Here is a 15,647-nt window from a genome sequence, read left to right as displayed (position 1 = left end):
CAGCATTGCAATAGCTACAGATAAGTCCTTTTTTTTTTTTAAAATCCAGATAACCATCCGGAAGTTTTAAAAAAAATAAACTTCCCTTTCAAAAGACCTGAACTCTTACTACATTGCTCCATTAACTTTTTCTGATACTTAATCACTCCAGATCATGAGAACACAGTAGAACTGTGCCAATGTCCACCAAGCGATGAAATACAGTAAATGAAGTGGGTCAAAATACAGGGGTGCGATTTAATGCTTGTTGAAAAAAGTGTTAATTTGTTTTGTGTTAATTGCTTGTGTTAACTACAATTAATTGATAGCCCTAGTATTTAACCATCTGATAAATCGGCAATCTCTGGTGGGTCGGGCCAGTTTGTTTACCTGCCACGTCCACAGGTTTGGCTGATCGTGGCTCCCACTGGCTGCGGTTTGCTGTCCCAGGCCAATGGGGGCTGCAGGAAGCGGCGCGGGCCAAAAGATGTGTTGGCTGCCGCTTCCTGCCACCCCAATTGGCCTGGAGCAGCGATCGGCCGAACCTGCGGCTGTGGCAGGTAAACAAACTGGCCCAGCCCTGGCGGGCCGCGGGCCAAAAGTTGCTGATCCCTGTGATAAGTAAATGGAGACATCACCTAGTAGACTCACTTTTTTTGGCAAATGAGAGGGCATCCATATGATCTTCTCATGTTGTTTTCAGCAGCCTATCCACAAATGCCTCTTGTTGAGAAGATGAAGATAATATATGTGTAATACTAATTGCTCCATGTTGAGTGAAGAAGCAAAGCTATTCCAATAGTATAGAGATTTTGATGCCAGCACCACTGTCTCTCCTGATTAAGGAAAAACCTATTATACTGGGACCCAGTTCTACCTCAAGAGCTATCTGTCAAACTGGTTGAAATAAATTATATAGATTCTGTGGTGTTGCTTTAATCTTCAGGAAGGACTCAAAATCAAAGATACAGTACTGCAGAAAATATAGAATTGCTGGTGCATCAAGGGGGGAATCTTAGCTTTTAAATCATACCCTTACAAAGCACCTTTTTTATAACAAAGTGTATCTATCTGCACAAGCATTTTAGACAGTGAAGCAGTATCCTGGAAGAAACTGAATATTGGACTTACATGAGTACTGAACCATACTGGAAATATTCTGTCCTCTTTGTGTTTCACCCAGAGTTCGGAGACAACAAGATTGCTGGAATCAGATGTGTAAAGAAATGTTCTTGTCTTTCAAGAAAAATGATTCATCACTTCCTCAGGGAACTAAAGCCAATTCCATGAAGGCTTTGATGGTCACGGCACAGCGCATCAGTGGAAGAAATGTGTAAAATAAGTACTTCATTGCAGTACAGAAAAAGCTTTTAAAATGACTATTCAAAAGTCTTAGTGCAAGTACAGGTTGAATATACTGATCTGGTCTCCTCTGGCTTTCTGAAGACCATATCTGCAAGCTCTAGGAAATGGTTGACAATAAAAAGCAAAAATATAGGACTATTTAATTTTGTCTAAATGCTGTCTGCCTCCAATTTTTTTACTTTCAGCAACTTCCCTATGGTGATGATTGGACATCCTTTTGATATGACATGAGATTATTTCTTATGTTTCCTTTTTCTAGTTAATGCATGTCTGCCAATTTGGTACACTCATTATAGTAGGTAGATGTGTGTTTAAAAAAAGATTTTGCTATCCTTCAGACCTGAGAGCTCATGCTTACATTAGCCTAATTTTTGGTCGTCATGGTTACATGCATTTTATGTAGTATGTCAATTGAATAAACTTTGAAATAATTCTGTCAGGAACATTGGATGAATGGGCCTTCCTCTGTCTCTTCTGAGATTTACAGTTTTGTTGCAATTTCTGTTGGTATACATGAGAAGGGGAGGTGGAATTATTGATCTGACTGGCAGACACTTTTTATCTGAGAAGAAATTAACAGGTAAGACATGTTCTCCTGCATATTGTATGTAGCTTCTTTACATTTGAATATGTGCAGTAATTGACTAAGGTACAAAGATGATTTTGTCTCTAAACTAAAATCCTGGTTTAGATCTGGTTCTTGCTGCCACCAGTCAAGTTTTAAGTGTTTGACACACTCCCTGTTCCCCCAAAACTCTCCCTGGGGACCACAGATTCAAACTTGAATCTCAACACAAAGGGAAACAACCATTTTCCCCCCTCCCCTCTCCTAATGCTTAGGAGAGATACCTGGATTCAAATTCCTTGAATCAAAACAAAGAGGGATTCACTTTTCCCCCCTCCCCTTCCCCTGAAAATCCAAACAAGGGAAGAAATCAATCAAGTTCTAAAAAGAAAAGATTTTATTAAAAAGAAAGAAAGTACACTATCTCTGTAATACCAGGATGGAAAAATATCACAGGGTCTGACTTATAAACCTGGAGAGACTTCCCCCTCCCTCCTCCTCAGAATAATCAGTAACAGCAAACAGAAATAAAGAATTTTTCCAGCAAACACACAATTGCAAATACAGAAAGCAACTCAAAAGACTAATCTGCCTTTTTAACTAATACTCACTATATTGAATAGAAGAGGCTATTTCAGGAAACTTGGAGAACTTGAAGGATATGACTGGCCTCTCTTAAATCCAAAAAGAGACTAACTCCAAACAAAGAAAAACAGACAAAGACTTCCCTCCACAGAGATTTGAAATTATCTTGTCCCTTGATTGGTCCTCTGGTCAGGTGTTCATCAGATTACTGAGCTTGTTAACCCTTTACAGGTAAAAGAGACCTTAACCCTGATCTGTTTATTTATGACATGTAGTATTTAACTTTGCACTAACAATTTTAAGGCATTTAAAGCACAGTTTATAGTCAGAAAAGTGACCACTTAATAGAATATCAGGGTTGGAAGGGACCTCAGGAGGTCATCTAGTCCAGCCTCCTGCTCAAAGCAGGACCAATCCCCAGACAGATTTTTGCCCCAGTTCCCTAAATGGCCCCCTCAAGGATTGAACTCACAACCCTCATAGAAGATTAGGGTTGGAAGGGACCTCAGAAGGTCATCTAGTTCAACCCCCTGCTCAAAGCAGGACCAATCCCCAGACAGATTTTTGCCCCAGTTCCCTAAATGGCCCCCTCAAGGATTGAACTCACAACCCTGGGTTTAGCAGGCCAATGCTCAAACCACTGAGCTATCCCTCCCCCCATCTGCTTTCTACTTTGACAAAAGCTTCTACTACAAATACTAAAAGAAGCTTAATGGTGATGATAAAATGATTTTTGTCCCTTGCCTTTGGTATCAACAGATTTTGTTTAAGTCCTATTGAAAAATCTGTAGTGCTTATGCAGTACAAGCAGGAAAGAACTCAACTTCAGATTCAACCTGGAAAATGAAAATTTAGTCTTATAGCCTAGAAGCCCTTGAGTCTGTAAGCAAAAAAACAAACCCCAAATCACTGTAGTAATCAAAATAAGGCAAGTATTATTAGTACTATAACTCTATGTGATTTTCTTCTTTTACACTTAGTCAAAAACATACTTTCTCTCCCCCCGCTCCTTCCCCCAAAGTGCTTTTCATCCATAGAGCTCAAAGGAGGGTAGGTATTGTTACCACCACATTCCAGTTAGGAAAACTCAGAGCCGAAGCTAAGCATTTTAGTGCCCAGGGTGAGCAGTCATATTTGCACTCTCTAGAGGCTGTGGGTGGGTGGCGTGGGGGATGACATGGTGTCATGTGCCCCCTCCCCAGATTTCTGCCTCCCATTTAGCACAGAGGTTTTTAAACTGCAGGGTGTGCCTCCCTAGGGGAATGCACCCCTCAGTTAGAAAACTATCGTCTCCTGCGAGGAGCCAGCAGATGGGAAGCTGGTGGGAGCCACTTGGGCCCGTGGCTCTCTGTGCTCTCCTGTACGGCTGGACACTCCCCAGGCAGGGTGGGCATTACAGCTCCAAGCTGTGCCCCGACATGCTCTTGCGTCCGCCGTGAAGGAGCTTGGTGCTGACTTGTGACACCTCCTGGAGCCAGCCCCTGCCTGTGAAGTCTGGCTGCCATGAGATGTTCCGCTTGGGCACCTGCCTCTCAGCAGCCTGGTCACACTCCGGTTGCCATCTGGGGACCTGCCATTGCAGCCGGGTCACTCTCCCCTGCTCCCTGTGCATAGAGCAGATCAGCCCCTTGCTCTCCTTTGCTGCCCCGCTCCAGCCCCATGGCTGCTGGGCTTGCAGTCACACAGCCTGAGCTCTGAACTCAGCCATCTGAGCCCAGTGATGAGCCCAGGAACTCATTCAACTGGACTCATTCCTGCCAGCTCCGGAAAGCAAGGCTGTGAGCATATTGCAACCCCTATGGTTACACCCTGCCTCCCTTGCTCTGCTTCCTCCCTCCGTGGGCACTTATGGATGTACAGAAAACAGGATGGAGGCCAAATAGGGAGCCCAGCACATGTAGAAGGCACTAGGATTCAGGAGATGGCATCCAGCTGCAGCGGTACCATTGCCAGGAGAAGCAGCTTCATGCCGGCAGCTCCTGTCCCATGCCTCTATTTAGGGGGAGGAGCAATGCCACATCCCACCCCCAAAAACTATGTCTTGGACTCCGGCCAGTGGTGTTGAGCCCAATCCTGCACTGCCCCATTTTTGTGCCCCTGCCAGCTCCGTGTCCTAGGCAGCTGCTCATCTTGCCCCATCCTAGTTATTGCCCTGGGAAAATGGGGCATAGGAGGTTACTTCAGAGTATATCTGCACTTTAGGGTCCTCAAATTTATCCTTTTAAAATGTCTTTAAGTGAAATTTTGAGGTTGGTTTGCTCACATAGGCCTTTGAACATGCATTTAAAAAGCTTTCCCTAATCATTACTTGCCTACTACTGTGTAAAAGTGGGTAGGGCAACAATAGAACCTGCTATTTCAGTTCTTAATCTAGTAGAGGTCATTATTGCACGTCATTAATATGAATGAGGAAAACTTGCCAAAGATGGTTATGATGACACTGCACAGCACTAGAAATGTGACTACAAAGAAATATGGTTCTGCCATGTCATATCTTACCATTGTCTATGAAAATAACTTTGTGTAAACCTGTTAGATTCTAATATTAAATGAAGGTTTTTAGGTGGACAGGAATGACATTTAAACAGACAAAATGTTATTTAAAAAAGATTACATTTAAAAAGCTGTTCTAATTTAGGACTGATTTAGGCTGTCTAGAGGAAAAAACACTTATTTTTTAACAGGTTGAAGAGCTAGCATATGTTATGGTGAAATACTAGTGGCCTCATCTACACTAGGGCTTTGAAGCCTGTTAGTTTAGTGAACAGGTTTTTTGTATAGAAAGCATTTATTTTTCTAGACTAGACAAGGCCTTAGAAAAAGAAAATTCGTGAGAATACTTAAATGGAAGTTCATCTTGCTCCTTGGGTCACAAGAGAACCAGTATTTACAAGATACCCTCTGATTCTAATAAAAATATCCCACTTGCCCATGGCAAATTAAAAGCTTGCTCTGGGCCATGAGGGAACCTATACCATCAATTTCTGCAACATTTAAGTATCAGAGGGGTAGCCGTGTTAGTCTGGTTCTGTAGAAGCAGCAAAGAATCCTGTGGCACCTTATAGACTAACAGACGTTTTCATTTAAAAAAATCTAGTTCTTGGGGTGGCAAAAACGACTACTAAACCTATGTATTATATTCCTCACTTATCCATAGCAAACAATTCTGCTGCTTACAGCTTTGGTAAGCAGTATGAAATTAGACTGGTCAGTTTCACTGCTGTTACTGAAAACTCTGTGGGCAGCAATGAAAATGTCAATTTCATGCTTCTGTTGCTTTAAAAAGAACTGAGGAACAGTAGAAGCAAGCACTGGAAATAGTACCAGGGAGAAAAATCCAATAAATAATATGTGCATGTGGAGAGGACATATGCAGTCACAGAAATCCTCCCTCCTTACAAGAGTAGAAAGTATTAAAGGTGGGGTGAAAAAATAGAGCTTCCCTCCTTGCCAGCCTTTACAGGTGAAGCATTTCAAAAGTATGATGCGTATAAACTACAGGCTAATATCCAAAGAGAGCCCCAAGAAGAGACTAGGGCAGAAGCCTGGTAAAAAGCCCAGCCTCCTTTACCTTCCTGGCATCTGGAGGTGATGGTGGGGTGCGGGAAAGGGAGAGCAAGAGTGGGGACTGGACTTCTCATAATAGAATTGTTCTTGGACATTGCTGATGGTGCCCAATACTTTCTTAAAGATGTACCTCTGTGGGGTCCCCAATGTGTGGGATGTGCCCCCTTAGGGAGGCATAAAGGAATATTTGCGGTGGGGCATGGCTGGGCCTGGAATGGCCCCCACGGGGGGGGGCAGGGAGGGAGTGCCACCGTGCTCCACTCCTGCTCCTGGCCCCAGTTGCCAGTCCCCCCCACCAAGGGTCCCAGCTGCAACCCTGCACTTGAGGCTCTGCTCCTGGCTGCTGGCCCGTGCCCAGGGCTCCGCTCCTGGCCCCTCACTCGAGGTTCCAGCTGCTGGCCCAGTGTCTGGAGCTTTGCACCTGCCTCCTGATGAATCCCCAGCATTGGCCCCCTTACCCCTGTCTGTGTCCCCTGCTCCGGGGGGCAGTGGAGAGGCACAGACAGGGATAAGAGGGGTGCAAGGTGAAAAAGCTTGGGGACCGCTGCTCTAGCTAGTATGTTTAGTGTTTGGGGGGCTAGTAGGTATCTGGTTTATTATCTAAGCCTTGATACAATATAACGGGTAGGCAACCTATGGCACGGCACATGAGCTGATTTTCAGTGGCACTCACGCTGCCCAGGTCCTGGCCAGCAATCTGGAGGGCTCTGCATTTTAATTTAATTTTAAATGAAGCTTCTTAAACATTTTAAAAACCTTATTTACTTTACATACAATAGTTTAGTTATATAGTATAGACTTATGGAAAGAGACCTTCTAAAAACAATAAAATGTATTACTGACACGCGAGACCTTAAATTAGAGTGAATAAATGAAGACTCAGCACACCACTTCTGAAAAGTTGCTGACCCCTGCAATATAAGCTAGTGTTCTTTATGGAACTGCTATGCCATGGAATAACAGTTCTGATGTTGAGCTGAAAATAATACTTTTCATTTTGATGTAAAACCAGTAACTTTCTTATAGGATTGTTATTTCTGTCTTATCCTGTTAGGTGTAAGAATTTGTCTTTATCTTACTGGAATTCCTATTGGATGCTGCCCTCTGATGTTTGTGGAATGAACTGCTATTGGGAAGCTGCTTTTAGGTAGGCTCCAATATTAAATAGAAACTTATTACTGGCAGCTAGTATCGGTTATATAACAAACTGGCAAATTAAGCACACTTTAAAAATTACTTCAAATGTGTTTTCTTGTGCTTATAGTGCAATTGTCTTCCTAAACTGGACTTTTATGCCCCCTTAATGGCACTTTGTGCATTATCATTTATCCTGAGAAATTAAATATCAAGAAATCCAGGGAATATTTACCAATTTTCTTTATTGCATTATTTCTTTTCTTTTTATTACTACTTATTTAGGAATTATTAACAGGCTTACAAATCCTTGCCATGTAAATATCAAAAACAAAAGAATAATTGTTAAAACAGTGAGCTTTTGTTTCAAGAGACATGTGGGAATATAGTCATTAGCTCTCTCTGTTTAACCGGGTGCTATGATATTACAGAATGAGCCTCATTAGACACTGACATCATTTCTAGTGATTTTATGAAATTGAGTGAAATCTCTATTTACTCATATTTAACAGATGAGGCATGTCTATCAAATGCTAATATTCAACATTATTTTTTTCTAACTGAGACACTTACCATTCTTCTAGCCTAACATAATGAAAAACTATTTGTGGGTCACCATTCTTAACGAACTGATAAGATTTGTTGCAGTGAACTGTAAACCTGCAGATTAATTCAGTATAGATAGAACAAATACACATTTTGTAATTGCTCATTTCCAGTGCTCAGATTTATTATTTGAAGCCAGGAGTTCCTTATTAACTTTTTTTCCCTAGGATCTCATGACTAGCTGAGAGCACTAGCCAAACGATTCTGAGCTTACTTTACAGCATGCCGTAAGTAACCTGAAACAATAGTTGTACAGTACATTGGAGCGATAGCATGACCTCAAAGTTTCATCTTTAATTAGTAGTTTACACGTATTACAGCTTTAATGCAAATTTGTTTTCAAATGATGCAAATAGTTTGTCAGAAAAGTAACATTGCATGTCTGGCATGCTTCAGAACTACTTGACAAAGACATGGTCCCCAAGCAACACAGTGCTTTTCAGTGTACATCTAATATGGCAAGTTTACTTGTCTTCTGTTAAAATCTGATTAGGGTCGTCTTATAGATGCACTGCACAAAGATATCTGATTATCTCTGAGGAAATAAAACAAAAGTATATGAATGGTCTTCATTTTTCAGTAACTTTACATTTTTTGGTAGGCTTAATATTTGTAAAAAGAAAGTATATTATTTTATGTAAGCATAGCAAGATAATGGGTTATGAAACACAAATGCAAGAAGCCTGGGGAACAAGCAGGGAGAACTAGAAGTCCTGGCACAGTCAAGGAATTATGATGTAACTGGAATAACAGAGACTTGGTGGGATAACTCACATGATTGGAGTACTGTCATGGATGGATATAAACTGTTCAGGAAGGATAGGCAGGGCAGAAAAGGTGGGGGGGTTGCGTTGTATGTAAGAGAGCAGTATGACTGCTCAGAGCTCCAGTATGAAACTGCAGAAAAACCTGAGAGTCTCTGGATTAAATTTAGAAGTATGAACAACAAGGGTAATGTTGTGGTGGGAGTCTGCTACAGACCACCAGACCAGGGGGATGAGGTGGACGAGGCTTTCTTCCAGCAACTAACAGAAGTTGCTAGATCACAGGCCCTGGTTCTCATGGGTGACTTTAATCACCCTGATATCTGCTGGGAGAGCAATACAGCGGTGCACAGACAATCCAGGAAGTTTCTGGAAAGTGTAGGGGACAATTTCCTGGTGCAAGTGCTGGAGGAACCAACTAGCGGAAAAGCTCTTCTTGACCTGCTGCTCACAAACAGGGAAGAAATAGTAGAGGAAGCAATAGTGGATGGGAACCTGGGAGGCAGTGACCATGAGATGGTCGAGTTCAGGATCCTGACACAAGGAAGAAAGGAGAGCAGAGAAGAACAGAGACCCTGGACTTCAGAAAAGCAGACTTCGACTCCTTCAGGGAACTGATGGGCAAGGTCCCCTGGGAGAATAACATGACGGGGAAAGGAGTCGAGGAAAGCTGGCTGTATTTTAAAGAATCCTTATTGAGGTTGCAGGAACAAACCATCCCAATGTGTAGGAAGAAAAGTAAATATGGCAGGCGACCAGCTTGGCTTAACAGTGAAATCCTTGCTCGTCTTAAACACAAAAAAACAGCTTACAAGAAGTGGAAGATTGGACAAATAACCAGGGAGGAGTATAAAAGTATTGCTCAGGCATGTAGGAGTGAAATTAGGAAGGCCAAATCACACTTGGAGTTGCAGCTAGCCGGAGATGTTAGGAGTAACAAGAAGGGTTTCTTCAGGTATGTTAGCAACAAGAAGAAAGTCAAGGAAAGTATGGGCCCCTTGCTGAATGAGGGAGGGAACCTAGTGACAGAGGATGTGGAGAAAGCTAGTGTACTCAATGCTTTTTTTGCCTCTGTCTTCACAGACAAGGTCAGCTCCCAGACAGCTGCACTCTGCAGCACGGTATGGGGAGGAGGTGACCAGCTCTCTGTGGAGAAAGAAGTAGTTCGGGACTATTTAGAGAAGCTGGACGAGCACAAGTCCATGGGGCCAGATGCACTGCATCGGAGGGTGCTAAAGGAGTTGGTCGATGAGATTGCAGAGCCATTGGCCAATATCTTTGAAAAATCATGGCGATCGGGGGAGGTCCCGGATGACTGGAAAAAAGCTAATGTAGTGCCCATCTTTAAAAAAGGGAAGAAGGAAGATCCAGGGAACTACAGGCCAGTCAGTCTCGCCTCAGTCCCTGGAAAAATCATGGAACAGGTCCTCAAGGAATCAATTCTGAACCACTTAAAGGAGGGGAAAGTGATCAGGAACAGTCAGCATGGATTCACCAAGGGCAAGTCATGCCTGACTAACCTAATTGCCTTCTATGATGAGATAACCGGCTCTGTGGATGAGGGGAAAGCAGTGGATGTGCTATTTCTTGACTTTAGCAAAGCTTTTGATACGGTCTCCCACAGTATTCTTGCCAGCAAGTTAAAGAAGTATAGGCTGGATGAATGGACGGTAAGGTGAATAGAAAACTGGCTAGATGGTCGGGCTCAACGGGTAGTGATCAATGGTTCCATGTCTAGTTGGCAGCCGGTATCAAGTGGAGTGCCCCAAGGGTCGGTGCAGGGGCCGGTTTTGTTCAATATCTTCATTAACGATCTGGAGGATGGTGTGGACTGCACCCTTAGCAAGTTTGCAGATGACACTAAACTGGGAGAAGTGGTTGATACGCTGGAGGGTAGGGATAGGATACAGAAGGACCTAGACAAATTAGAGGATTGGGCCAAAAGAAATATGATGAGGTTCAAGAAGGACAAGTGCAGAGTCCTGCACTTAGGACGGAAGAATCCCATGCACTGCTACAGACTAGGGACCGAATGGCTGGGCAGCAGTTCTGCAGGAAAGGACATAGGGGTTACAGTGGATGAGAAGCTGGATATGAGTCAACAGTGTGCCCTTGTTGCCAAGAAGGCTAATGGCATTTTGGGTTGTATAAGTAGGGGCATTTCTAGCAGATCGAGGGACATGATCATTCCCCTCTATTCAGCACTGGTGAGGCCTCATTTGGAGTACTGTGTCCAGTTTTGGGCCCCACACTACAAGAAGGATGTGGATAAATTGGAGAGAGTCCAGCAGAGGGCAACAAAAATGATTAGGGGGCTGGAGCTCATGACTTATGAGGAGAGGCTGAGGGAACTAAGATTGTTTAGCCTGCAGAAGAGAAGAATGAGGGGGGATTTGATAGTTGCTTTCAACTACCTGAAAGGGGGTTCCAAAGAGGATGGATCTAGACTGTTCTCAGTGGTAGAAGATGACAGAACAAGGAGTAATGGTCTCAAGTTGCAGAGGGGGAGGTTTAGGTTGGACATTAGGAAAAACTTTTTCACTAGTAGGGTGGTGAAGAACTGGAATGGGTTACCTAGGGAGGTGGTGGAATCTCCTTCCTTAGAGGTTTTTAAGGTCAGGCTTGACAAAGCCCTGGCTGGGATGATTTAGTTGGGTTTGGTCCTGCTTTGAGCAGGGGGTTGGACTAGATGACCTCCTGAGGTCCCTTCCAACCCTGAGATTCTATGATTCTATGAAACCATGAAGAGGAACTGATAAATAAGCAGACCGTTTCTGGGCAAACCATGTCGCTTCAAGGAGTGTCCCTATAGATGCTCCACTTCAGGTGTTGGTGTGTCCCAGCACCTTTGATTGGAGAATTTCAGCAGCAGTGTTTGAGTGCGCATGCGTCTCCCCATCTTGCACCCTTGTCAGCGCCTATCTAGTTCCGCGCGACCAGACCCCCCTCAGTTCTTTCTCAACCATCCTTGACCTGAGACAGAGCTCCCAGCAATATTAGGACTGATAGCTATGCTTAGTGTTTAAAATAATTTAGAGAAGTCTTTAGTACCTTAGTTGGGCTTACTTTTTGCTTTCTCCCTGTGTATTTTCTTTTTTCTCCATTTGAGTACCCCTTAGCTTAGTTAGGGTTTACCGTTAGGATTGAACTGCTATATCTCGAGCCATGCCTGGTTCACCGGGCTTCAAGCACTCCCTTTCCTGCTGAGAGGCGATCCCCATCTCTGACAAGCACTCTGTGTGTCCCATGCCTAGTGGGAGAGATGTTCCTCAAAGTGCTCTCATTGCACCCACCTAAAGGCTCGCACCAGAAAGGACAGAGACCTATGTCTCAAACTTCTATTAATGGAAAAGTCTGCACCCAGCATCCTGTCCAGATCTGAAGACTTGCCGTGGTCAACGGCTTCCGGTGTCTTCACCCCCTTCACCAAAAGGGTAGTGAGGAAAAGGGCTTTGACTTCTCCTCTCAAGGAGCCACCAAAAAAGAAGCAGTCTCTGGCCCGTTCCTCATTCTCAGTATCAACCGCACCATGGCTGAGTACTTCCGAGGCAGTGGGATCCTCTGGTACCATGTGTACTGTTAAAGCCATTGACCCTTAGCAGGCAGGTTCGGAGTTGAGGAGCAAACAGAAACCTATTTCCTCCACTACGGCATCGACAGAGCCTCCTAAAGGTTACAGCACTGGGAGGTTATGACGCCACCTTCTGTCCTAGTAGCGCAGAATGCTCCGAGGCAAGCACCAACAGCCATGACTACAACAGCGCCATCTGCACCGATTACCTCGGTACCGAAACCGTCAGCACTGCACCTTTTCCTACATCATGCGGACCTGCATGTCTCAACGCCGGAATCACCTCTCTTTGGCAACAGTGTTTCTCTGGCACACACAGCACCATGTCATCCCACTTCCCCTCTGGCCCCTGCATTCTCTAGCAAGGAAGAAGATACTGAGGAGAAGGGTGCATTCTCATCTCACCATTCCTCTCCCATTCAATCTACTGAAGTGTTGGGTCCCCCTGTGCAGCCTAAAGTTCATCACAGGGCTGACACCCAGACCTGGTATAGCCCCCCAGGGATGCCACCGCCTATGCCATTCTCCACTCAGTGGCCCTACTGGGACCCCTAGGGAGCATACAGGAAACAGTACCTCAGAACCCATACAGGGATAGACTTAGATCTCCCCCACCATCCTCAGTTACTGCACCTTCAGAGCCCCCTGAGGAAAGCATTGAAGAACAGGAGGAGGCCTGGGACCAGGACACAACATCACCAGCAAACATTCTTCCTTGTCCCCAGACGAGGCCATAATGCCACTGCCACCCACAGCGGCAGACTATTTTAAACATTTTCAAGAACTCTTTAAAAGAATGGCTGATACCCTAGAGATCTCTTGAGAGGAGGTCCCAGTGTTCCAGCACAAATTGCTGGACATTCTCCATACATTCTCCTCATCAAAAATTGTGCTTCCTATAAATGATGTACTCATGGAGCTGGTCAAAAAACATATCTCAGATCCTTGCTGTGATACTGCCCACCCTCAAGAGAGTAGTACTACATTCCCTCTGAAGGACTGGACTCTTTTATTTTTTCACCCACACCAAACTCCCTAATGGTCGATGCTGTCAACCAATGAGGCAGACAACTCAGATCCACCCCGTACGACAGAGTCGAAACACTTAGATCTCTTTGGCTGCAAGGCCTATTAATCCACCACTCTTCAATTCTGGATTGTCAGTTACGCTGCTCTAATGGAGAAATACGACCACGCAAATTATTCCAAGCGTGCAGAATTTATTGGCATCCTACCGGAAGACAAGAGACCAATTCAAGTCCATCGTTTTGGAGGGCCAGCTCCTATGCGGAACCGCCTTACAGGCATCGTTAGATGTGGCTGATACAGCGGCATGCTCCAAGGCCACTGCCATAGTTTTATGCCAGGCTTTGTGGCTCCACCAGTCCAGCTTCCCAAAGGAGGTACAATCCACCATGGAGGACCACCCGTTTTATGTCCAGAAGCGGTTTGTGGCAAAAACCGGTGAGTCTTTTCATACCATGAACGACTCAAGGGTGATGCTTCACTCCCTGGGTGTATACACATCTGCGTCAAAAAGAAAATGGTAAATTTTATCCCATTCAACGTACAAGGTCTGTCCTGTACACCTCACAACAGAGGCACAATGACATACAAAGGCAAAGATAAAGGCCTCCAAAGCATCGCCAGTCTCCTAACTCAGTCATCAACATCCCACCAGCCCTGTGCAAAACAATAATTTTGAGGGTCTGGTTGAGGGACCCGAAAGATCTCCCACATTATTCAGTGCTGACACCATCACTAACCATCCCCCGTGTTGGATACTGGTTGACCCTTTTATAACCAGCGTGGCAATCCATCACCACAGATAACTGGGTTCTGGAAATAATCCATTCAGGCTATATGATACCATTCATCTCTCCATCCCTCTTCAGGGGTCTCTCTCACAAACACCTTGTACAGAAAGAAGTAAACCACCTCCTACATTTGGGCACCGTGGAACAGGTACTATCACAGCACAGAGGGAAGGGTTTTTACTCCCACTCCTTCTTAGCCCAGAAAAAGAACAGAGGATGAATGCCTATTTTATACCTCCGAGAACAACTTCATAAGGGTCCAACGGTTCAGGATGGACACATTAGCAACAATAATACCGGCACTGAAATGGGGAGACTGGTTTTCAGCCCTTGGCCTCCAAGATGCCTTTTTTCATGGAACCATACATTCCGTGCACAGGAGGTTCCTCACGTTTATTCTGGGGACAGAACATTATTAATACAAGGTTCTGCTCTTTGGCCTTTCAACAGCACCTCAGGTGTTTTCCAAAGTGCTCGTGCAGTGGTGGCACACCTCCACAAACACGGAATGACAATTTTTCCCTATTTGGACGATTGCCTTTTAGAAGCACCCACCTGGGCAGATGCCATAGACACTACACACATGACAATCATCCTCTTTTTGCAGCTGGGACTACAACTCAACATACAAAAATCAACACAGATACCCATGCAGAAACTGGACTTCATCAGGAAGCATCTCGATGCAAAAGAGGCCAAAGCGTCATTACCACTGACCAGATTCCTCACTATAGTCAATTGGATCTCCACCCTACTGAACAGCCCACAGATATCGGCAAAGATCTGCCTCCAACTATTAGGCCAGATAGCAGCAACCACATTCACGGTACGACCAGTGTTCCATCTAATTTTGTGTGGAATTAATTTTGTTATGTGCACCAATATGGAAGTGATGTGTGACACAATCCCCTTGATATTGGTGCACATAACAAAATTCATGTGGTGGGGATGGGACCGAGGGGTTCGGAGTGTGGGAGGGAGTTTAGGGCTGGGGCAGAGAGTTGGGGTGCAAGGGTGTCAGGGCTCTGAGATGGGGCTGGGAATGAGGGGCTCAGGGCTAGGGCAGAGGGTTGGGGTGGGGGAGGGCTGCAGCTGGCTCTGAAATGGGACTGGGGATGAGGGGTTTGGGGTGGAGGAGGGTGCTCCGGGGCTATGGTGGGGCGTGAGGATTCCCCCCAGCAGCATCTTTGCTGGGGGGGAGAGGCACCTCTCCCCACCACGGCAGCTCCAGGGCTGGGGCCACAGGTTAGGCGCCCCTCCCCTGGCCTCCACAGGTCTGGCTGGTTTTAGGGCGGGCCACCCCATGACAGGTCCAGGCCACTCCAGCCATGGCTGGGTTCTGGCTGGGGTATGGGCACCCTGGCCATGGCAGGTCCGGGCTGCGGCATAGTTGAGGCTAGCGGGCTGGCCATGGCAGGTCTGGGCTGTGACATAGTTGGGGCCGGGGGCCGTCCCAGCCATGGCAGGTTGGAGGCTGGGCTAGGTTGGGGCTGAGGGAGGGGCGTTCACAGGCAGGTTCCCTGAGCACCTGTGCGACACTAAATCGGCTGCTGCGTGGCCGCGCAGCTTACAAGGAACTTAGGGTACGACACACACATCTTCACATATGCTGCTTTCAGGACTGGCTAAGAACCGTCTACATACCACACAAACACAGCCTAAACAAATACCTCGTAATGCCGCTCAAAGTCAAA

General features: G+C 45.3%; 1 protein-coding gene across 3 annotated transcripts in view; it reads left to right on the top strand.

The window, feature by feature from the left end:
• GXYLT1 (glucoside xylosyltransferase 1) overlaps positions 1–15,647 on the top strand; it is a 74,699-nt gene that overhangs the window by 16,292 nt on the left and 42,760 nt on the right. The window contains exon 2 of one of the 3 annotated variants that reach the window (XM_045031968.1): positions 7,116–7,208. The exons of 1 other annotated variant lie outside the window; for it this stretch is intronic. In XM_045031968.1, coding sequence (XP_044887903.1) covers positions 7,116–7,208 — 93 coding nt within the window. Of the gene's footprint in view, positions 1–7,097; positions 7,209–15,647 lie in introns of those variants that run through there. One more of the 3 variants, XM_045031960.1, reaches the window with a different exon arrangement.

Source organism: Mauremys mutica, chromosome 1 (assembly GCF_020497125.1).
Source record: "Mauremys mutica isolate MM-2020 ecotype Southern chromosome 1, ASM2049712v1, whole genome shotgun sequence".
In the NCBI taxonomy this organism is placed as follows: Eukaryota; Metazoa; Chordata; order Testudines; family Geoemydidae; genus Mauremys; species Mauremys mutica.
This window is presented reverse-complemented; position numbering and strand designations above follow the sequence as displayed.